Source organism: Cinclus cinclus, chromosome 2, assembly GCF_963662255.1.
Source record: "Cinclus cinclus chromosome 2, bCinCin1.1, whole genome shotgun sequence".
Lineage (NCBI taxonomy): Eukaryota > Metazoa > Chordata > Aves > Passeriformes > Cinclidae > Cinclus > Cinclus cinclus.
Genome location: NC_085047.1, coordinates 117,760,007 through 117,784,693, shown reverse-complemented (window position 1 = coordinate 117,784,693; position 24,687 = coordinate 117,760,007). Strand labels below are relative to the sequence as shown.

General features: G+C 34.3%; 1 protein-coding gene across 10 annotated transcripts in view; it reads left to right on the top strand.

Moving 5' to 3' along the window:
- RPGRIP1L (RPGRIP1 like) overlaps positions 1 to 24,687 on the top strand; it is a 40,790-nt gene that overhangs the window by 5,574 nt on the left and 10,529 nt on the right. For 5 of the 10 annotated variants that reach the window (XR_009933002.1, XM_062488293.1, XM_062488291.1 and 2 more), the window contains 15 exons: positions 467 to 566; positions 1,943 to 2,086; positions 3,371 to 3,476; positions 5,563 to 5,709; positions 6,788 to 6,861; positions 11,200 to 11,339; positions 14,061 to 14,167; positions 14,376 to 14,432; positions 15,592 to 15,771; positions 16,442 to 16,559; positions 17,674 to 18,126; positions 19,191 to 19,342; positions 20,281 to 20,364; positions 23,084 to 23,255; positions 24,318 to 24,445. Coding sequence is in view for 8 of the 10 variants with exons in the window: in XM_062488293.1 (XP_062344277.1) it covers positions 467 to 566; positions 1,943 to 2,086; positions 3,371 to 3,476; positions 5,563 to 5,709; positions 6,788 to 6,861; positions 11,200 to 11,339; positions 14,061 to 14,167; positions 14,376 to 14,432; positions 15,592 to 15,771; positions 16,442 to 16,559; positions 17,674 to 18,126; positions 19,191 to 19,342; positions 20,281 to 20,364; positions 23,084 to 23,255; positions 24,318 to 24,445 (2,162 nt within the window). In the remaining 2 variants the exon portion in view is untranslated. Of the gene's footprint in view, positions 1 to 466; positions 567 to 1,942; positions 2,087 to 3,370; positions 3,477 to 5,562; positions 5,710 to 6,787; positions 6,862 to 11,199; positions 11,340 to 13,192; positions 13,870 to 14,060; positions 14,168 to 14,375; positions 14,433 to 15,591; positions 15,772 to 16,441; positions 16,560 to 17,673; positions 19,343 to 20,280; positions 20,365 to 23,083; positions 23,256 to 24,317; positions 24,446 to 24,687 lie in introns of those variants that run through there. The other 5 variants (XM_062488294.1, XM_062488296.1, XR_009933003.1 and 2 more) reach the window with 5 other exon arrangements.

Below are 24,687 nucleotides of genomic sequence, written 5' to 3'. Positions count from 1 at the left end.
AGCTTAGGATGCTTCTACACAGCACAAAGAATTACCTGCACTGCTACTAAACTATGGTCCTAACAGTTTCATGTCTGGGTGAATGACACTTGGGATTTTGCAAAGAAAATGCTGAGAAAAAGTGATTACAAGTCTATGTTCCTCTCTAATAATATTTATATTTCTCTTCTTTGAAGACAAAAATCTCTCTTCTCTGTCTTCGAAAGTAAAGTATTCTAAAAAACTTTCAGGACATCTTTTTAACAGTTCACTTTAACACTGTTCTGCATCACCCATCCTTCAGATTTTACAGCAGCTTATGTTGTGCATACTATGATTATTTCTTTCCATGTGATTTTGATGTAAAAATTCTTTTTTTGACATCTATATAGAACTTGCAATTGTTTGTACTGTATAAAATTAGTTGGTTTGTTAAAAGCTGTTTCATTCAACAAGTCAAAAATATATCTTTTATTTTGGTTTTCAGGAATGAGATTTCAGAGTTTAGAAGCAAGATCATCTGACCTTGTGCTCTCCAAATATGGACAGAGTCTGCTTGAGGATTCAAGGGCTAAAATCAGAAATTTGTATGATTTTCACATTGCTTATTTTTTTGTCATTATAATTCTTTGAACTTACAGTTTTATTGAAGGAAAAAAGTATATGTTTTAAGAAGTTTTCACTTCAGAAAACAAAATGGTTGGTTCTGACAACAATAACCCTGGTAACAATGCAGAAACGTTTTATGATAAAGAAAGCAGAACATCGGAGATTTAGAATGCAAAATGTAGGTTCGTAAGAATTTAGCCACAAGTTAAAACTGGTCTCCAGTGGTGAGGCTATCTTTGTTAGGATGCAATGCCTGCATTTTTTGTTACGGGTCAAAACTGACAAAAGAAGAAAGAACCTAGCTGCAAAATTTTTACTGACCTAAGTCCTTAAATGTGCACCACCATGCAAGTGGTGTCTACGTGAAGTTGTTTCACTGATGCATTTAAGTTTCATTTCTAGGGGCAGACAGATTTTATGGATAAGTGCAAAAAGCAGTGGAATAGTTATGTAAAATGATACTGATTCACGTTTGCATTTTGAAGTGTGGCTTGTAATCCAATTCCACATTTTAACTGAAATTGAAGCCTAGGAAACCCTTACAACATCCTTGATGTAGAGATTGCGTGGGTATGGAGAGGTGTTGTGTAGAAAAGGTAGTTAACATCTAATTTAAAGATACTGAGGTCTGATTAGAATATTCTCTGAATTGTGTGTGTTCCAAAAGCTGTTTGTTTATTTCCATGGTGTTTTACTTAAATCAGATCATTGATTACATTCTCTGTAAATGCTAGTTTTCCAATTAATGGGCAAGCTAAATTTAGAAATACATGGGTTAATGTCCACATTGTTTTGTGCTTGAAATTTTATAAACACAAAGATTAACTGGAATCATAGGAAAAAAAATGTACAGAAATATTCCTATAAATTACTTTTTAAATTGCATTTAATGGATTAATTCCACTGTTCAAAACACATCTTTTGATTTTCTTTTCTTTTTTTGGGATGGGGGTTAGATTTTTCCCATCTCAGAATAAAAGCTTAAAAATTACATTCAGTGCTCCATCTGTTGAAGATCTAATCTTGTGATAGCTAGTAATAATGGTGTTTTGCTTTTGAGAAACCACTGGTGCTACTGGATTAGAAGGAGGATACTTCTAACACAGTGTATAAGAAACCATGAATAGTGTTTTAGTGAGGTTCTGCTAAACATTATTCCATCCACAGAAACATTTAATTTGAGAATTTGTGTCACGCTTTCATAGCAATTTAAACTCAAAAGCCTCTCCTATGATGTATGTTAATAAGAAATATGGATTTTGCTGAACACTTAAAAGTTTGGCTTCTTGAGTACTCTTTTCTTTTTCCTTTGAGAAAATAGTGGTTTTGGAATGTAGGACGCTTGTACTTGCAGGGAGACTATCATTGAGTCCCAGAGGAAACAAATTGAGGAACTAGATCATGCCAGAGAGATTCTTGGGAGTCAACTAAGAAGGAAAGAAAAGGAAATTGAAGAATCCATCCTACGGCTGAAAGAGCAGGGTACAGCAAGCCAAAGGTACTTGAAAAATTTAAAATCTCCATCGTGGAAGCATTAGAAGAGCTATGTCATAATGTTTGTAGGTAGCTGTGGAAGTTACTACTTCTGTAAAGAAATATGGGCCTTATAAATTTTTGTCCAATTGGTCAAACCAAGTCATGAAATATTTTGCCACCTAGCATGGATAATTCTAAGCAAGGAGATAGTTACAATAATGTGTTATTGTAACACTGTAAATAAATAAAATATATTGTGCAAAGTATATTGTAAATAAACAAAAAGGTTGTAATTACCATTTTAAAGAATTCTTTTCCAGCCGATGCGGGTTCAATTGAAGTCCAAGGTATAAAATTTTAATCACCTATTTTCCCTTCACTTTAATTCTTATCAAATTTTAGGTGTAGGTTCATAGCAGACAATTTAATGTTCACTAATACTCAATAATTTGGAGTCTACAAATAGTAGAAAAATCCTGTCTCTGCTGTTGCAGGAAATGTTGAGATAAATGAAAGTCTTTAACACTGTTTTAGTATTAGAGAACAACATTACTTTATTTACATACTCAGCTGTTCTCCAGATGTCTAAGCTTAGTCGCCCCTTCACTTGCTGCAGCATGTCATTGTGACAATTTGTCCAGCATGTCTAAAATAGATAAATATTGGAAGAGAAATTGCCTTTTCAGATATTGAAAAATTATTCTGATTTTATCATAATCTGTATTAATAAAAACCCCAGTTAGCTTCTCCTCTCATACTTGTGGAAATAGTGGAGTTTTGTTGCACCATTTGAAGTAAGGAAAAACACCTAAGTAGATACTTTTAAAATTTTTAATTGCTTTAAATATCTTTTCTAATAAACAGTACAGGCTCAAATTAATCTTAGAATTGTAAGATATCTGCATAGATATTAATTGATTTTCATGTAATTAAGACATGCCTGCAGCTTGTTTGAATACCAGACTTAGGGTGTTATAGTCTAAATTGCTAGCTCACATTTTCTTCACAGCATTTGATAGCTGGAAACTTCACAAAATGGTATTCCACTGGCACCAAATACTTTGGATGGTGAGAGTGAGGGAAAACAATCTCTTTAGGCATAAGATTGTTTTCCTTTTTCTGTCATATAGAGTTTTATACAATACACAAAAATCTATATGTATTGGTTGATGGGTCATCAAACAGTAAAATATTTATTTAACTAACTCTCTAGTGTGAATTATATAAGAACAAATCAATTTGGGTATTACACACTACATCTCCTTCAAAGTATGTGTTTATGATGCATTTATTTTTAATTTTGAAGGCTAAACATTCAGGACAATGTGGAAATGATCAAGGTCCGTAAACAGCTGGCTGAGAAAACCAATGCTCTTTCAGCAATGGAAGGAAAATTTCTCCAGCTTCAAGAGGTAATTGCAATTTGATCGATAAAATTCCTATATTCTTATCACATAAGCATACTAAACAGAAGAAAAATTATGCACAGTTCTTGATTCTAATTCAATTCTGTGTACATGAAAATGAACCTCATCCCACATTACATTCAAACTACTCCAGATGGAGTAGGGATTTTTAGTCTTAATCTCTCTTTTGATTCAGCAGGATCTAGCAGGTCTTAGTGATTTCATCTGCAAAGTCATACCAAGCAGATCATGAAGAATGAACTGAGTTGTCTAGCTATGGAAAGAGATCCCTGATCATTTAGAGGGAGGACTTTGACTTAGATGTACTGATTTGCTAAAAAGGGGTACCAAGCCCCCTCCACTTTAATACTCCTTGCTGAAGTTTGGGCAGTTTGGCTCTTCTGTTATGACATTAGGGTTTAACATCTGCTTATATGTTCATGGAAATTATTTTAGAGGGATACTTTAATAATTTTCCTTATAAAAAGAGCAATTTTACGGAAATATCTCCAGAGCTTGCAATTCCATGGTAGATTACCTATAGGTTTTAATTATACAGCTTTTTCTGATGTTTCCTGTATGCATTTGAAGAACTGCATGTGCAGACAAAGGTGGTATGATAATACCTTGGAAATGGGAGAGTTCCTGTAAGTAGGAATCCTAACTGCCATTACAGCTTTATAAATTATTCAGCCTTATGAAGTGGAAGCACTGAATATCCTTATAAACTCCTACTTGGGAGTGCTTATTGTTAGCATGCTAAATAACACTTGTGCCATTAGATTTTTGTTTGATTCGGTTTTTTTGCCCGTGTTTGTTTCTGCATTTTGTTTTGCTTTTCCTCCCTCCCCTTCTTCAGTGTATTTCCTGTGCCTTCTCTGCCAAACTGAGAGAAGGTTTTTTGTCTTCTTTCTCTTTAAGAAATCTAAAATCTCAAATTTAGATTTTGACTAGTTGACTCTAGAATTTAGATTTAAATTCTCTCTATTTATAATGATAAATAACTAGTTATAAAAAAGAGCTACAGAAAAAAAGCTCTATTTCTTTTTCTTAGACTGACTGCTAATATTGTTTATTCTCTGTGATTTTTATCTTCCTGAGAAATAAGATACAAAAGGCTGAAGATCAAGTTGGTGACTGATTTTTCATGACTGATTTTGTTATGTTCATTTCCAGTCTGTTCAGACTGCATGTGAACATAAACAATTTTTACAGGATTAACATTTAGCTTCTCCATTTAACTACTTTGTAGGAATATTGTATGGAAAAAAAGAAGCTAACTTCTTTCTGTCTAAAAGCATTAAGCATTAACTATATTCATATATGTATTTGGCACACATTGTCATCCAGTTTCGTTTTATGAAACCAGAGTGGGCTTTTGACTATTATGTGTCAAGTCATAATTAGAATGTGGTTTACATTAGAATTTTTAATGAATGAGGGTTAATTACAGGACTGTGGAATGTAGGCAGTATAATATTAACTAATGTTCTGGAAACAGAGGCTCTATCAGCATCCTCCATTTAATCTCAAAATTGGTTAAATGTGCCTTACTGTAATACATCAAAGTAAATGAAAATATAAAGGAAATCAGAAGTTCCTTATTTAAGTTCTTCCAGCTGAGAAATAGAGCTGAATACATGAGGGTTGCAAAAGAATTATATGTCTAGAATTTTGTGTATATGTGTATCTACTATGTGTATGTATATATATGTATATTTAAATATAAGGGTTAAAAGAGCTGTGGCAAGCTCTGTGATTAGCATAGATGTGGACAACACTGATTTCTGCTTGCTGCTGCTGTGGTTTTGGGTTAGCATGTCCAATCACAGCAAAACCTTTTAACTGCTTTAGAGATTTATTTCTTTGTCATTTTCATAATGAGTAAACTGAGGGTTTTATGTTACTAGGGCAGCCAGGTCATCTTCTGCTGGCCATGCAAAGTGAAAGTTACTTTCAGTTACTTAGTTCAAGACTGTTGATCACATTGAGACCATTTCTCAATGGCGCCTTGACAGCCCCCTGTAGAAATTTACAGTCTGGGAACAGTCTACTAGGTCTGATTTTGTTATTCCTTCCTTCCTTTTCACAGAACCTAAAGAACCTGAAGACCAACCATGATGCTTTATTAGCAAAAGGTGATGAACTGAATGTTCAGCTTAAAGAGGAGCGGTTAAAATGCTTCCATCTTCAAAAAGAGTTGCAGTCGGTGACTATTTCAAATAGAAGGATGGAAGAGGTGAGATTGTGTTCAAGAGATCTGTAATCTGCATTAGGTACCTATAGATAAGGGAAGAGTTAATGATGGGATACCTTTTAGTTGTGGAAATGTGAATAGACGTTTCAAACAGATTTAGAAGACTGACCTAGTGATACATATACTAGTGATATATATACTTTCTTCCCATTAAAAAAAACCCCACAGTGGCTGCTGCTTGCATTTGATAGGGTAGCAACCACACCTGATCCCTGTTCCCCATAGTCACTGCACCAGTGTTTGGACAACATTTGATGTTAAAGCATAGGATTTCATGTCAATTCTGATACTGAACAAGTGGTTTGTTAAGTGAAAGACAATCATACTTGATTTATTAATAATAGTTTTATAGTATTCTTTCAACCTGATTTAATTCCAGTACAGTACAGTGTTGTATCTGATTTAGCAGTTCAAATCAGTTACTTCTGTTTCTTTGTCTGGTGGCTCTCAAACTAATGTCATCCAGACTTAGGGCTAAAAGTCAAGTGATTTGTTCCTCATTCTCTTCAATGAATGACGAGTAAGAGACTGCAAGCTTATTTGTTTTTCTGTTACTAAGTTTAGTTTTACCACCTGGTTTACCTATTTTAAATATATATTGCATGAACCAAGTTTACCAAGATTATCTCATACATACTTCCTCCAAACCTTTAAACTATTGTAATTCATGTAGATATCTTCTTGGTATCTCATAGCTTTAAAGTTATGTCTTAGTTTAGTGAATATTTTTAAAACAAGGATATGTTGTTTATAATGTCAGTAATACACTTAGACTTTTAGATTTTTCTATTATTTTGCAGGTATACCCTGAAATTTGCTGTTAGTTGGAGCAGGGTGGTAATACTGCCAAGGTTGTGGGTTTCATCCCCAGATGGGCCATTCACTGAAAAGTTAGACTTGATCCTTGACGATCCCTTCCAACTCAGAATATTCTGTGATTCTGATTTTGTATAAAAGGAAGAAATATTGACAATGCCTACAAATAATTGTTTGTCTTCACAAATTCTTAGTAATTCTTTTTTGTGCTGTGCATCAAATGAAACTTCTTTCTTCATTTTAGTTACAGGAAAGAATAAAGTATCTAGAAAAAGAGAATGAACTCTTGAAGGAAAACTGTGATAAGCTGCATAACAGGTAAGTTATGGTTTCTGTGTATAAAAAATTAGGTTCCTGTCCTGTTCAATAGGTCTTCATACACTACATGCTACATTGAGTGTTTGTGCACGTGTGTAAATATCTTTGTGCTCCAGTTTATCATATCAGCAAGTGTATATGGAAACATTCATGGTACTCTGCATATATTTTATCTCTCTTGTTTTTCTAATACTCTTGAAACAGTAGGTTGCTACTTTTAAAAATGTAATTAAAAATAAGTAGGAGTCACTTTAATTTGAACATAAATGCAGGAAGCTCTTACTTGAATTTCTCATTATTTTCTTTGGAGTTATTTTTGAAAGAAGAATACATATACGTAGATATATATTAATTTGGGTATATTTTGGGTCTTGGGATTGTTTCTTGTTTTTTTTTTTTTTTAAAAAGGTGTTTGAATTTTTGTCTTAAGTTCTTCCAGCACTTCACAGTGAACCTATATAAGCTGATATTTGACAGCTTTTCCACTACTTATTTTTGAAGTGTGGTTTGTTTCTTTTGTAGTAGCTATAATTTCATTTCTACTGATACAGAAAATAAGTAATTCTAGCCAACTGCCACAAGCATATGAAAGAAAAAAATGACCTTTAAATGAGCTTTTCCCTTATTGTGAAACTGATTTCTTTGCACTGAAGAGGGTTAGATAATAAGACACGTGTCTTAATTGCCTGAGAAAGTAGGTAAAATACTTGACATCCTTTCTTGTACTGAAATTATTTAGTCTCTTAAAGTGTTTGGCTTGTCAGTGTGATGTCTGTCAAAAAAAAAATCAATGATTAAACACGGTGTGAGTGATATCAACTTTTGTTTATAGTATTCTTACAATATTTCTTATACTTCTTATACTATTTGTGGTGAAATTAAAAATTATAGAAGTGAAAAATGGCAAGTACAAATAACGTAAAGCAGTCTTTTACTTATAGAATGTAACAGTTGTATAATCACAATACTCAAGAGTTTTGTTTAGGGGAAGTTGATCAGTTGTCTGTCACTTAAGTTCACTGTTGTAAATTTCTCCAAAATTCAATCATGTTATAAATATTTCTGATTGTGATTTCTTATCCTCTTTTATCATTATGCAGAAAAGTAACACTAACAAATCAATGTATAGTATTTCTGCTATGTTCTACTTAAGTCATAGAGAATTTAGGAAGATATTTAACTAAATACATGTAAATATGCTTCTGTTACTACGCAGTAACCTACAGTATGAGTATTTTTTCATCTAAAATGATGTGTCTTTTCATATTGTCCCATTTAAATGTTGATTCATGTTTCATCATTCCATGTTGTGGTTTAGCCCCAGCCAGCCCCCAAGCCATTTGCAGCCCTTGCTCATTCCCCCAACAGCAGACTGGGGAGGGAATTGAAAGGGTAAAAGCTAGAAAAACTGTACAGTGAGATAAAGACAGCTTAATTGGGAAAGCAAAAGTCATGTACACAAGGAAAGCAAAACAAGGAATTAATTTCTGCCTTTCCAGGGATGGGCAAGTGTTCTGCACCTTCAGGGCCCCCTCACACATAAGGGTGACTTGGGAGGACAAGCACCATCACTCCAAATGTCCTCCCTTTCTCCTCCTTTCTCTTACTTTATGTACTAGAAAATACTCATTTGATCTGCTCTCCCAGCTGTGTCGCCTCCCAGTTTCCCAGACCCCCCCAGCCCTCTGCCCAGGACGGTAATATGAAAACCTGAGAAGGCCCTGCTGAAGCAGTAAGAAAAACGTCTCTGTATTATCACTGTGTTTAGCACAAGTCCAAAACACAGCCCCATACCAGCCACTAGGAAAAATAATTATCTCAGTGTCAGCCAAAACCAGCACATAGAATAACAAGAAATTTGGGAAATGGATAATTTCATTATATCCACTGTTTAATGGCTTGCTTTTTCACTTTCCCATTTTCACGATACAGCTCTATTGCAGCTTACTCATTGCTACTGGTGAGTAGGAAGTGTCCATTAATAAATCTTTTTTAATAGAGGAAAAGAAGCACAAACCCATCCTTTGCTGATATTATTTCTGGGAAATTGATAGCAATATTGCCAAAGCCAAGATAGCGGAACTGCACCTAAAAAGTTTGCAAATAATAAATACAAATTTGTCAGTTGACTTATTATTTACTCTTTGTCCAATAAAACAATACGTTTTGACAAAAGGCTTGGAGGAGTGGTTTTCATATCACCTTGTAATGCAAATCTGGCAATGCTTAAATTCCTTCAAAAGAAACAGTGCCTGACGTGGTTGACCATTATAGTTTATCCACCCGGCTTCAACTCCGATGGAATACATCAGAAGTGAAAGGCATTCCACATGAATCTTAAAATTCACATGAATAAAGTAGACTCAATTCAAACCTACCAACATAAACGTTAGCATTACATAGGCTTGGATGAAAGCTGTCTTCTGAAATGTTCTTCATTTAAACACCGAACTCTTAAACTGCTATCATAGTAATTCTTAATGATTTCTCTGACAGTGTAGTCTTCCGAAAAACTGAATTAGATGTAGCTGCATCTTTATGTGAAGTTATTGTACCTAAAGCTAATAAATGCACGTATAGTTGTCATTAAAATGTGAAAACACTTTCAGAAATGTGAAAACTAAGGGTATTTGATACTTTTTTTGGTACACTTTGTTCTTTCCTTATGGGATGGATGAGACTTTAAGCAGTTAGAGAACACGCTGTATCTTCTCTGTACCTAGACAGTATTATGGAGTGATAGCGGGTGCAGTGCATTATATTCCCTGCATATTATCTTCAAAATTATAGGAGAGTAAAATACATATTATTTTACTGCAGGACTCAGAAGCATTCCTTAAATTCATGCATTCTATAAAAGACAATCTGTCAAGATGCTCCGTGCCTGGAGAAATATATTAAATAGGTTAGGTATACAATTAGGAAACAACAAAATTCAGGGAAATGAAACAGTTTTTAAGAAGAGCACAAATCTGGAATATAAACCCTTGTCACATACTTCAGAGTCTACAGTTCATGCTATATTTTTTTTTTTAAACCATAAGGTCATTCTTCAAGTATTTTTGATATAACTCTTACAAGTACTCAGAACCACTGCACATGGTCACCCATTAGAGCAGGCCATTCTCTTTGAGTCCTCAGGTACAGTCTACAAGGCTCTGTGGGCTCTCCCTTCTGCAATACTTTTTTTGTTGAGGCTTGTTACATAAATCTCTGGGAGAGATAGATTGCAATATAGATTCCAGAAGATTTTTAAATACATTTAAATATATATATAATATAATATTAGTTAACTGGGGAGCTTCAGCAAAAATTGCAGAGCTGACTCCTTTGTTTAAAAAACCCTTACAGTTTATGATTTCTCACAGAATATATAAGTGAATAAACTGGTTTATGATTTGTTAAGATGAACATTTTTCCAGTCAATAAGAATGCTAGAATTGAAAGACAGTAATATAAGGAGCACAGTACTCACTGTCTAAGTTATAAGAAAGCACATTACATTGCTTTTTCTTTTTACCTGCAAGGAATAATACTGTAAATTGTATAATATAATTACTCTTATTTCAGTCTGAGTTATACATTTTGTTGTATTTTTTCAGCAGTTCTGCTTTTGTATCTGTGCAGTCCTTGCAAATAGATTGGCAGTTTACAAGCAAATAATGTTAAAGGCAAAGTAGTTATTCTAATTTCTTTTCCCACTTTTTAAAAACATTTCTTTGAGTAGGAGAAAGATTACTTTATACGTGTTTCTTACCCAGTATCAGAATTGTTCTTTTAGAGTGTGAGAAAACTGTTGTCACTTTGTGGTCAACATTTCTTTGACCAGGCAACTGACTTAAGGTTCTGTATATCTTACAAATTTAAAATAAATCAGATGGATGCTCCCAAGTCTCTACATTTAGGGGGCTTGTACTCAAAAGAAACAGTTTTGTAGTTATCACTTGCTGAAGTTTGCAGTTGTGGTTTATTCTGGAATATGCATTGAATTCCTTTCCTAGTCCCACAGATGTTGCATGCTACCAACTTTTTTTAGCTTTGGAGCTCTAAATGAAGGCCAGTTCCTTTGCTCATCCCACAAATCTTTCATGTTTTTTAACTGCAGCCTGCGAGAGCCACCTTGATTTCAGGAGCAGCAGACCAACATATGTTCACATAACTCCTCAGCCACGATGATAGTGGTCTCGGTGCTGCTAAAAGGTTATTTTCTTTATTGTTTCCTGCTGAAGCTGATTTCTAAAAGTTTTTCATATAACGTTTTTATTTACATTTTATTTACATGACAGGTTTATTTACATTTGCAGTTACAGTTTATTAACATTAACTGTTTTATTGCAGTGTCTTCAGTCTGCCCCATGAACAGCAATGGAGGTCAAAGGAACAGCAACTGAAACTGCAAATTACTAAACTAGAGACAGCTATCAAAAGTGATTTAGCAGACAAAAATGAAATCCTTGACAAGATCAAAGTAGAAAGAGGTATATTTCTGAAAAAAGTATTTTCTCAAGATGTGAAGTTATACCCATGTTGGAGTTGAGATATACTGCCCAAAAAAGTGTAGTCTCTATTGCTGATGTTTTCAAAGCTGTGTTTTAAGTGTACGTTTGCTAAATACACCTAAGTTATGACTATCTACTAAGTGCAAAAATTGACCCAGTGGAGAATACGGGTTGAATGAGGCTCATATAATTTCAGCTGCATTCATTCTTCATCTGTTGGGTTCTTACTTCTTGTTCAGTATTTCTTCTCTTCTCTACACTGAAAGTTCTTATGGAAAAGTGACCCCTCTGACAGTCTCTTTCAAATTATAATCCACTATTCTGTTCACTGTACGAAGCTACATGAAGCCCAGATAGGCCCTTGTAGAGGAGACAAATCCCTCTGCAGATAGCTCTGTGAGGCCCCCTTGGTATTTTCTCTGAGACAAGAAAAACTACTTCACTAGAATGGCTAATGCTAGAAAAATGTAGACCCTCTCTTATCTTTGTAGAATATTATTGGTTAGATTTGATATTTTATAATTGGTTGTCCCAAACAAAAAAATCTAATGTAGTTGGTTTTGTGTCCGAACTCTGAACCCTGTTGATTTACTTTTGATCCCCCTCTAACCCTATAAAAGTACACGTAGTACCCCCTATGTTCAGATTGCTCCAGACCCCCTTCACAGGGGAAATAAAGCCTGTGGAAAAAGTCTGAGCTGCTCTCCCGGTCTTTTTATGTCGGCTGAAGAAGGTCCCTGTGAGCAAAGATAAAATCTCAGCAGAGCTGGCGCCTGATGGACCAGCTTACACACCTTGTACTGCCCCCTGGCCGAGAAAAGCAGGGGCAGGGGGCAGAAAACGTTACAGGCCCTTGGCAACGTTTCAATTTCATTTATTCAGAATTTTTCATATTTTCAGTATATACTAATTTTTATTTACAGCATTGTACATTGAAAATAATGCAGTTTTCTTTTAATATAATAATTAGATTATTTCATATGTGTTTTCCTCCTGCTGTAGGACAACTTCTTAGTGCATACTGACCTTGCAATCTTATTTTTATCTCAACACTGCTTACTCGAGCAATATGAAGTTTACAAAAGACAAGCACAGGCAGAAAGTAAAAATATTTTGTTTCGAGTTGATTCTTCAAATGTGGTATATTTCTGTTAACAATTTAATGGAATGAAGTGGGCCAACTTGTTGTGAATAATTCTTATGATTATGGCTTGAGTTCAGCACGTGCTTACTGTTAGGATTCTCAGTAGCTCTGCTGACTTCAAGTACTATATTGAATATTCGAAAATTTGACCACAGCAAGTGATTGCAAAGTTAGCCTTAACTGATACTAAAATAAAGATGCCTTAAGCTACATTATTATGAAGTTATGACATATTAACACTTGTTACTCATAGCATGATTATGAAAAAACTGGCATTCCATCTTCTTTCCTTCCCGTGGGCATTATGTTTAACTGTCAAGCATTTACCATCCCTTCCCCAGTAGCTTCTTGCACTCCTAAACTGAAACACCAGTGTACCACAGTTCCGATTTCTACTGAATTGACTTGCTGCAGCTGGAGTAGATGTTCCAATATCCTTTTAGGCCTCTGTATCTAGGATTTAATTACAGCTCTGTCCTTCACAAAACATAGGCAGTATAACTTTCCTCAGTCACATATTTGAGAGTATCTGCCTTTGCTGAAGGCAAAGATTCCTGTTTGAAGTTCAGTAGGAGAATTGAAATTAATGCTTGTCTTAACATACTGCCTTAGAACTAGCGTGGAAATAATGTCTTGTCTGCCCTTTGTAGTTTGGCATATGAATCCTTTTCCTAAATTTCTCTTCCAGGTCTAAGAAAGATGGTAAAATACATGAAGCCTTGAAAATTCTTAATACTGCAGGAGACCAACATCACCTTGACATTTTTCCTCCTTCTGTATTTCTGCTTTAGAATGGCCCTTTAATTTGATCTGAATGTTTTAGTAGTATTTTTTTGGCCATAACATCATAATGTGCTTTGTAATACTTAAAATAAATGTATTTAGACAGAAAATAGAGTGACATTCTAACTATGTTTCTCTTTTTTTTTTCTCAGTATGGTACTTGCAGAAGCTATATCACCCTTCCACTGGCCTCATTTCCCTTAGACATTTATTCTCATGTTTTTGTTTTACCAGTATTTCCCAGCTTCTCAGCCATAAAATACAATAACTGTTAGGTTCATGTTCATTGAAGCTTACTAACATTAATGTTTCATGGAGCTTTTAAGAGAGTGAGATAATAAGCTAATACAAAATCTAAGTTGAACCAATTCCTATAGCAAGGATTGTTGTCACTCATAAATTCACACAGTGTATGTATTTACTTAGCTATGTCTAAATATTTTTTTATTTTACATTAATAAAATCTCATGCATTGCTGCATTTTTTGTTCTTAGTTATAGTACTGTTTTACAGAGTATGCTATTTACTAAGTACATTTTTTTGTATTGTTGTCTTAATAGAAAAGTATTTCTTGTTTCAGTAAAAGTTGACTTGTTGCAAAAATTAGCCTTGTTCTAACCAGAACAAGGACACGAAAATTTCCCCATACTACACACATTAGTTTGTGCATTTTGCAATTAAATTTTCATGCATATATTAATATGAAAAAAACAAGTTGGTAATTTTTTAAACTATGTTTAATTAAGTGCAATATTTTGTTATTTCATATCAAGACCAAAAGGAAAAGCTGATGCAAGACAACAAAGACCTGCAGTTACGCTACCTGGAACAACAGCAGGAGCTAGATGATCTGAAAAATCAAGTGAAGTTTTTGACCAAGGTGAACTATACTTTTGTTTCAAATATGAGAGAAAAAAAAAACCTCTCTATGTTTTTTGCTTAGTGCAGATACTTCTTGAAAGTCAAAGAATATAGAAAAGTGTTTATTAATTCATGCTGTCAAGCAAAATATCATGTCTAGTGAGAATGTATCTTCTTATTCTGAATGCATTTCTTTGATTCACATGTGATAACATCTTTCCATTAAGTTTCAGGAAAGGGATGTTGGTGTGGTAGAACTCAATGAAACCCTCTTCCATATGAAGGTAACTTACAAAGAATGAGAGGTTGGAACTAGATGATATTTAGGATCCCTTTCAACCCAAACTATTCTAGACTTTTATATTTTGCATTCTCTTATTTTCTTGTTTGTGCAAGGGGTTTTTGTTGGTTTAGTTGGCTTTTTTTTTCGTTTGTTAAATCCTTGGCTGGCCATTACGTGCTCTCTACACACCTGGAATTTTCAAGGGCTGAATTATTTGAGCATCTTTCAGTAGTTAATACTTCCAGCTCAAATGTGTGCTTTTGTCATTTTTTGGTTACAGTTAATCAGAAGGGAAGATGAAAAAATTCCAGAATTAAATTTTAATTTATGTAAATAATTCATTATGTCATCAAAAGTGAATTTAATCAGATTCAGAGCCATTTAAAAAAACATTTGTTTTACTCAGTTAAATTACTTATCACATCATCGTGTTATCCCTATAATGTCCACTAAAACCATTTTTGTAAATTAATTTGGTAATTGAAGCAAGTATACCATAAGCATGGATGTTCCAGTATGTGGTATAACAATGCTTAGCAACTTCTCTTTGTTTATTAAAACAAAAAACCAAGAATACTTGGAAAACACTCTATTCTTTTTTCTCTTGCACAAATTAAAAAAGGAGTGAGAGGGAGAAATCAGTGTACAAATAATTTTGCAATTTCCACCGCTTGGGTAACTTATGCATTATTTTCTTGAGGAAGTGTTTACTGTAATGATGATTATATAATGATAATGAAACAAAATGAAAAACACCTCAATGACAATTAACTCCCCAGTATCAATAACAGAAGGAATATAGACTTGAGAATAATAGTTTGGGGTCTGTACATTTGTAGAGGCAAGATTATTAAGTATGAGAAAGGCTAATGTATCTGTCTGTATTTTCATTGGATAGACAGGAGTGATTGCTTCTCAGTGTCTGATACATTTTAATTGGTTCCTGATAATCATGACATTACATTGCTGAAAACAATCCTGACACATTCTAGTCTTCCTCATTCCTCTTTCTGTGTTACATGTGCTTGAAGTTTATAAAGTTCTGCTTACTGTCTTACTGTTGTACCAAAAGTATATGCCAGTGTTACATTTAGCCAGGCACAAAAACATGCAAATCTTTTGCATAAGTCCTTTCTAGCAATTTTTCAAATGTGCTCCAGGATCGAAAGCAACAAAAGAATGTGGACCTTCTGTTCTTGGAAAAAGTGGAAGATGATATCCATAAAGGTTTAGAATACTCCATGCAGGAGCTGCAGTTAACACATGCGGAAACAGTGCAAGAACTTGAAAAGACAAGGAATTTGTTACTTGTGCAGCACAAAATTAGCAAAGATTACCAGGTACTAAACTCTATTCACAGTGGAAAATAACCTGATAATAACATTTTAACCTTTGTAGCTCTGACACTTGCAATAATTAAGACTCACAAATTCAGCAACAAAGCTGGTCTGTGCATAGGGAACCAAACATAAAATCTGCCGTTGCTGAAGATATTGTTTAAAAAATGTGAGCTCCAAGTGACTGTAAATTGTAGTCCTTTAGCTCATTCTGGCCTTAATCTTCAAACTGTGCCTTCTTGGGATTATCTCTGAGCTCCTACCAGATCTTCACAGGTAAAACAGTAAATGTGCATACCAAATAAACTTCCTTTTCCATACCACTCACTCTGCTTTCATTGTCTTCTTTCTACTTCCACTGTTGGAGTATTGCAGATCATATTTTAACTTTTCATTCAATTAATTAACGTTTAAAATAAATAAAATCATTAAAGAAACGGGTATATTCTCCTAAAACAAAAGCTACTCTGTTTTTCCTCATGATGTTTTTAGGTTTTACTGAAATTGGAATAGAACTGATATGTTGTATTGATAAATGGAAAACTTCTTCTATTTTTGCATATTCTAAATGTTCTTTTCCTCAAATCTGACTGTATTTTAACTTGGAGCCAAAGCATGTGCAACATGAGTCCAGACAATCTCCAGAACTTCTTTTTATATGCAATTTTTTTAGACTGAAGTAGAAACAATGACAAGAAAGATGGAAAGTCTACAGAAAGACTATGAGTTAAAACTGGAACAGCATTCCCACCTTCTCGATATCAGAGCTGCACGTATCAGAAAACTAGAAGGTATCTTTAAATTATATCCTTCACTATTTTTTAAAATATTTTATTGCTCTCAAATTACTGTTGTAAATTTGTTCTCCAGTTGAAGCACTATTCCATTCCTAAAAGTGGTAGAAAGGTCAATTCTTACATGGAAAGGTATCTATTCCTGTTAATTTTCATTGACTTAAATTATGGTTATTAATTAAACCAAAAAACACACAGTGTTTTTTATACTGCGGCTATTGCTGAATAAGAATAAAATTAGCAAACTTGGTTTCTTTAAAATAAATCATACTTTCATGGTCAACCTTTTACTTTACTATCATTACAGAATCACTTTGTGTTACTAAAATCCCTCAAGTCTTGTTATAATATAGTGACACAGTATTTAAACAGGATGAATTTCAAGTATTTCTTTAGTGGCTTGACTGCATAAAACATGCACAAGAAGCCTCAAATCGGATATTTTACAAGCATTGATGTTGAAACAATTTTCACATTTTGTCTCCAAGTTGCATCTACTGCATCATGGTTTATGTCCTAATTCTGTAAGCATGTATTTTGATTTCTTAGAATCATAAAATCCCAGAATGGCTTGGGTTAGAACCCATCTCATTCCAAGTCCCTGCCAGGGGCAGGACACCTTCCACTAGAAGGCTGCTCAGAGCCCCATACAACCTGTGTTAGCCACTTACCACTTGAGGGTGGGAAACATGTGAAGGTCTTTGCTGATAGTTCTGTCCACTCAAGAGGTAACAGATGTTAAAAGTCAGATTCACTGAGAAATTTCGATCAATCCTACAAAAATACACATCTTAAATCTCTGCTACATTTGCATAGTGATACTTACGTTGAATATTGCATAAGATTTCTGATTTTTTGCTTTTTAACTCCCTTATAACCTGCTAATAACTGTCAGGGGCTTGTGTCTGTGTACACTGAAGCAGCTTCATTGAGGAAATACTCTTGATTTTTGTCATTGTGCTCAGTGGGTATTCAGTGTATGAACTCTTTTTGGTAATGCCTTTATGAAAGTAACATAGTTAATATAATTGAATTGTGCTTTTATCCTTTCTTCTTACTCATTAATTGTATTTGAGTTTTTAAAATTACAGCTTTGTTTTATCTGTTGCAGCCCAATTAAGAGACGTTGTCTATGATACAAAACCACTTAAGTCCAGCCCAGAAGTATTGCCAAGTGACCCAGTGGGTGGATTTGTTGAAACTGTTCATTTAGAAAGAGGAGAGAACCTTTTTGAAATTCATATCAGCAGAGTGATCTTCTCTTCTGAGGCTATGCACACTTTTGGTGACTGGGAACCTGAAACCTTTTGTACTTACGCATTCTATGACTTTGAACTTCAGATGACCCCAGTAGTTCATGGGAACATCCCATCATATGACTTCACTTCTCAGTTTCTTGTGCAGTCTGATGACAGCTTCTTTCACTATATACAAGAAAACAGCATCACACTTGAGGTTCATCGTGCGTATGGCATAGATTACGAAACAATTGCTTCTTGTCAGCTTAAGTTCCATGAAATCTTGGAAAACGATGGCAAGATCTACAACACAGCAAATTTAGTTGGTAGTTAACATATCAAAGTCTTCTGTTTGGTTATGTATCGCTGTATTGCAAGTTATAAATAATGCATATTTGACCAAAAATGAATTTTTGCATTACTATTTCAAAAGAAAAAAATAATTCCAAGAATGCTATTTTCTGTTGGATGTGCAGCTTGTTCTTGTGATTCTGCCAGTACTTGTGGAAAGCTGGGATCAGTGCAGTTTTGCCCCTAATGGCTTTTAGCCACAGGGTAGGAGTGAAAAAGCCCAAAACAGGAGGCACCCCCTCTTTGCCTATATCAAGCATCAAAGCTTTATATCAGGCCTGAATGTCATAAGTATATGCTCCCCTTCCTTATCAATAAATAAAGGAAGAAATGGTGTAAACTGGTAAGACAAAGGTCACCATATAATATAAGAAGACAAAGGTGATTATAGTTAATAATATTTCATATAATGGCATAATCCAGGAGGGTGTTAATTTGCATTTTGTGCATTATTTTAGGTACATTCATATGCACTATACTAAAATAATTTTAAGGTATCCTGGAGAAGACACTTCTAAGAAGTATTCAATGTTCTGTGCTGCTTACCTTTTTCTTCTAGAAACATTTTGTCAGATCAGCATATTCAGTGACTTCTTAACTGCCCACTGTTGTAGAGAATCTGGTTTAATAAGGCATTGTAAAGTGGTATTTCTGCCAGTAATTTAAATTGCAGACTTTTTGTGACACTTCTAACGTTTTTAGAAAGAGTTTTGTGACACTGTTAACATACAAAACTGTCCTAACCTTTATTTGCCTTGAGATAAAAATATTGAACTTTGATTTGACCCTGTAGTAAATATATAAGTAGGGAAGAATGGTCATGTTTTGATTTTGGATCACACAAGGGGAATCTGAGGAGCTGTTTCTGTTTCTAACATGAGCTACAAATCTCACATCACAAGCACTGGTGTAATGCATTGACACAATCTTCAATTTTTGGCCGATCTATTAATGTTTACTTTGTGTTTTTTCCTAGTTTTTGAGTAACATACCTTAATGTTGAAAAGAAAATTAATGCAATCCCCTATTTATTCCTTAGGAAAAACAGGACACATTCAAAATTATGGTACCGTAGAATACTGGATCAGGCTACAAGTTCCTATGGATGAAGCTGCTATTCCCTACAAACAGAGGTCAAAGGCTCTGGGATATATAACACCCAGTTTTAGAGGACATGAACAACCACCCAAGGTATGTTCAGGTTTGTACTTGATAGAGAGAATTACTTCATGGAGAAGAGAAGCTTCTTATTAGGTGACCTAATTGCAGCCTTCCAGTACCTGAGGAAGCCTACAAGAAAGTTGGAGAGAGGCTTTTTTCAAGGGCATAGGACAAGATGGAATGACTTCAAACTCAAAGAAAGTTGGTTTCGATTAGAAGGCAGAAATTCTTCATAAAATCGTGCAATAGGCTGAGTTAGAAGGCACCCAGCAGAATTAGTTATTAGTTATTTATTTTTACTGAAATTGTCACTAGAACATTTGACACTGTATTTCATTTTCTCAAGCGGTAAGTGACAGATATTTTAGTATCATACTCCAATTTTAAACCCACTAGGTGTTGGATCCATAGAATGGGTGAAGTAGCTGTTCAAAAAGGTCTTGAAATTCTTAACATTGGAGTATTATGAGATTGAGATTCCTTCACATTGGGTTTTTTACTGAGTATTTTAGCTGATATTGAAGAGAATTTTGACAGTATAATTCACTGTATGATCACGTTTAAATAAGGGCCATAGAAAAAGAAGAGACTTTCAGACATCTTTAACAGTTGGTTAAGAAATAAAAGCAAAAAGGTTGAAATGTATAAATTAAAATACTAGAGGTTTTAATGGATTTTTTTAACTTAAGCTGTTTGAAATACTGTATGTCTGGAGCAACTCTTATGTTTTATATTATTCTATAATGTAAATTTATATTATATATGAAATCTCCATAGGTTCCATGATGTAATCTGATACGTATGCTGTGTATGAATTCTGTTGTGTCTCATTAGAATTGAATTTTCAGTTGAATTTGAATTAGAATTCAAAGCCATTCGATTTGGCTTTGAAAAAAATTAGGGTTCCTCATAATTTACTGTAAAATAAGATGGCAATAAATGATCTTCAATATATTTGTTTATTACAGACACCAAAACTCAAAATGAAGCAGCATGCAGCTCAAGCACACAAGAGAGTCTCTTTTCTGGATCTTAGTACAATACAGATGACAGTAAGTATTTCTGTCATGCACACTGAAGCATGAAAGGCTACTTACAGCTCCGTATGGACAATTTGTAGAACTAATAATCAAGAACATTGGATTATTTTGCCAGCACAATGCTGGGATGTCCCAGGCCATGAACAATAGCATACTACTGCATATAGGCAGGGGATGCAACGCAGTGGTATTGGTGTGACTCCCTCAGAACTGCTTGGTGTCCTCTGCAGTTTAGAAGCTTCAATTTCCACTGGCTTAGGGCAGATTCCAACATGACCAGTCAGCTCTCTCTGCACTGTTTCTCAGCTCTCTGCCTTATTCAAGTGCCTTTCTATAGTGCCCCACTCGCACTTCATATAAATGGCTCTACAGAAACCAGCTTGAACCAAACAGATCCGGAGTGTTGGGCTAATGAGATGAACAGTTTGACAGTTGAGAGTCACCTCTAAAATGAAGTTTATCAGCTGAGGTTGCACACATTCTGAAAATAATTGTACTTCTTAACTTGAGATACGCTGTCTTCAGTACATCCTTCTAGAGTTCTAAGAGTCTGCACGGAACTATACTCACGTGTATTTGCTGCACTGTGTAAATTTTCATCTGAAATAATTTGCATTCAGAGAACAAAGAATAGGTTGTGTTTAGTCTTTTAAGTAAACTCAGTAAGTTAAAGTACCTTCTTGAACAGGCAATTATAAAAGGTTTTGTTTTTATATTGCATATAATTATAATACTGATTATATTGCATTAATTAAAAACTAGTTGTGGGGTTTTTTTCCTTTCATAAATTACTTGATTAGATTTATTCTTTGACAGGTTAACATCAATTTTCAGTTAAGAGGTTCTGTTACTGTGTAGTTTACTATGACTAGAACTTCACTGACAGCTATACAGTATTGACTGGAAATAAGAATTGATCTGTTGCATTTATGAACTTTAAAAAAAAAAGTCAAATGTTGGTGAATGTAATCTTTTCAGAGCTTAGATATGAAAAACTGAAATGTTAGCCACGTAGTTGCTAACACATGAAATATCTTCAGCTGTCCAAACAGTAACTTCTGAAAGTTTGATAATTCTTCACAAACTAAGATTTTGTAAGTGAGACGGCTACTTGGTCTCCATCAGAAATCTTTTTTGCTGGGTTGGCAACTCCTCTAGCTTTAGCTCCTCTAGTTTTAAAAATCTAAGCCTCATTGTCTGGTTAAAGACAAAATTACTATTATAATGAAACAGCTGGGCCTTCTCTGATGTCTAAAGAAGTGTCCATGCAAGAAAAACAGAAGTTCAACAGATTAAAATGGGAAGTCTCATTTTCCAGTTAATTTGTTTTTCTAGCAGTACCTCATGATTTACCTGACAGGGTCAAGAGACACTTCACTACTCAGCTGGTTCTGTCAAGGCTTTTGAGGAATGTCTGAGATCACAGAGTAGGACTGAGGATGATGTACTTGCAGATGGCATAGGAGGGATGCACCACCACAATATGTAGCATTTCAAGAAGAAAAGTATTAAATATTTTACTTTGTATTGGCCCGATTGGTTAGAAAAGTAGGTTGTGGTACATTGGCAGACTGTTTCTAGTGGTATTACACAATATTTAATCTCTGGCTCCTCCTTTTACTTTCCTACTTTAAAGCTCATCTGGGGCTTTGATTGAGAAAAGTCTCTCTCTGACTATATCAGGTGGTATTGGTCAATTAGAATAATCAAAAAATGTTCTCTCTGAAACTTTCATCCACAAAGTGCAACCGTCACTGAAGGAATTAAGAAGAATGGCCAAACACTGTATAAAACACACTGGTTATGACACATCTATAACAAAAACAAACATAAGACACATAAAGTCAGTTTTCTGTTACTTGAAAACTTGTAGGATAACCTTGATTTGTAGAACAAGGCTCTATTGTGTTTGTTAACATTGCTTTTCTTTGTATGACTCCAAATGTGTTAGAACAGAAATAATTCTTCAGATCCAGTTTTGGAAAACTCAGATGTTCTATAGACAGCTGTAAGGTTTTTCATGGATTCTGAGGGGGGGAGGTGAGGCATCAGTGCCTCTGTGAGAAATTCAATCCTACAGGAGAATTGTTGGATAATAAATAATGCACAGGTAGTAAATCGCTGCAAATTTTCATGGAAGGTGCCTTGTCTATAATGCAGTATCCACTGATGTGGTATTATTCTGTGCAATTAAACTCAAAGAGAAGGAAAAGAATAAGATTACTTCAGCATATGTGCACTGAAGATATTTTACTTTAGATGACATTTTTATACTGTGTAGCAAAACTGGTTTTTTTAATATTACATTAGTTTGCTTTTGAGACAGAAAATACCATAAAATTTAAGTTATGAGATTGTTAACTGCATAAAGTGGTGGTGGTGTTTTCTTTGTGTTTTGGGGATTTTTGACTGAGTCTTTTAGAACTTAGAGAAAAAGATGAAATATAAATGAATCTGGAAATCAAATAGGCTGTATATATGCTGACAGGTACAAAATTATCATAATAGTTATGTTTTCGCAAATGCAGTTCAATATAAATGTCTTTCTGCTGTATATGAGTTATACATTACAGCATCTGGCACTTTCTCATTGTTTCCTGCACTGCATAAGCAGTACAATTGTTAAAAGGCTCTGGATAATGAATGTGGGCCGTAAGTCTTCAAGTTTTGAACTTCAGTTACTTCTGCTATTCAAGTTCTATAAAGACTGTACGTTTATCTTTTTCTGTAGCATGCGGTACAGGAGGCTAAACAGCTGTCAGGTGACAAAGTGAAGGAGATTGCTGAAGAAATTCAGCAGGTAAAAGAAGAGCTCTCTCATTTGTCAGAGGAGCAGTTGCCTGACCAAACACTGATTACTTCCAGAGATGAGACAAAAATAATTGAAGAATTGGAACCAGAAGGTAGAATTCATTGTGATTAATAAGTAATTGCATTTTCTGAAAAAATCTCTCTTTCCATTTTCATAAGCATTTCTTACCAGTAGTGGAAGCTGCCTCATTATGAGAAACTTCATTTCACATATTATATTCTGGTGTACTACATAGCTGAAGCTGGATGGTGGATAAGATGTGTTTCCTTCCCAAATGGAAACTATATTGTAGTTGATTGCAAAAATCTGATATATGACTTAGATTCATAAAATATTAAAGGAAACCTGGCTTCTATTTTAAATGTCTTTGTATTCTCCCTTAGAACTATGGTGTTCCAAAGACTATTTTAATGAATATGTTCTTTTTGTGTGTAGATAATAGCCAATGCTGATACTGAAATCTATTCAGACAGTGAGATGGCTAGTATGCTGTATCACATATGTGACACAAAGCTGTTAATTTGTAAAAGGCAGATCATCCTGTTCCACCTCCAAGCTTAAACTGTTTATTATGGCAATAACCAAGTCCATCATACCAAGTTTAAAATAAAAGCAGAGGGAGAATGGTAAAATGTTGTGTTTAGTTGTTTGCAGCTTTTACATAAGAATTCATTAAAAAGATGGGAAAACCTTGTTGAATGTTGATTTTGTATACCAGTTGTCCTTATAATTTACTTCATTGAAAAAAATGCTCTAGAATGTTCCAGAGAATAATGCACCTGCACACAGAACTACTTTTTTACTAAAGCAAACAGTTCTTTTATGTATGCATGAAGTTAAAGGAAGTCAGAGGAAATCCACAAATTCAGGCCATATTAAATAAAGCTAACAGTTATACATACTTAGTTCATTACAGAACTTACTCTATTTGCCAGCTTGCATCTGGAAAACATTACTGTTTTTTTAACAAGAAAAACTCTAAAGGTCATTGAGTCACAGTGTTAATCATCTGAAAGGAACGGAAGATTTACCTGGCATTCTTCTTTTTGTATTAGAAAAGGAAATTTATTGCTATCAGATTTCTTTTTAATTCTTAGGTGGTCTAAAATATAGCAGGTCTTACTTGCATTGATTTTCTTTTTTTCTTTTTAAGACCAAGAAGATCATCAAGAGGATGATGCTGTTGAATCAGTAAAAACTGACAGTGATGACTGTATTATTTCAAGTCCATTATCCACAAATATTAAACAGCTGAGTCAGAGTATACATGGCAGTTATTTGGTAAGACTAAGAAAAATATTTTATGCCTAATGTCCTCTAAGAGTAACTTTGCTATATCTAACATCAGTTTTCAATTAAGCTGTACATGGACAGTATCAAATCTCTTGACTTATTCTTAAAACCAGCAATTCAGGACTAGAAATCATACCAAAAAAATAGCACAGCATAATATAAATTTGGAAAATTTACTTTGAACAGTATTTCAATAGGGTAGTTCTGAAAAAAAGAAGTCACACTCTTAG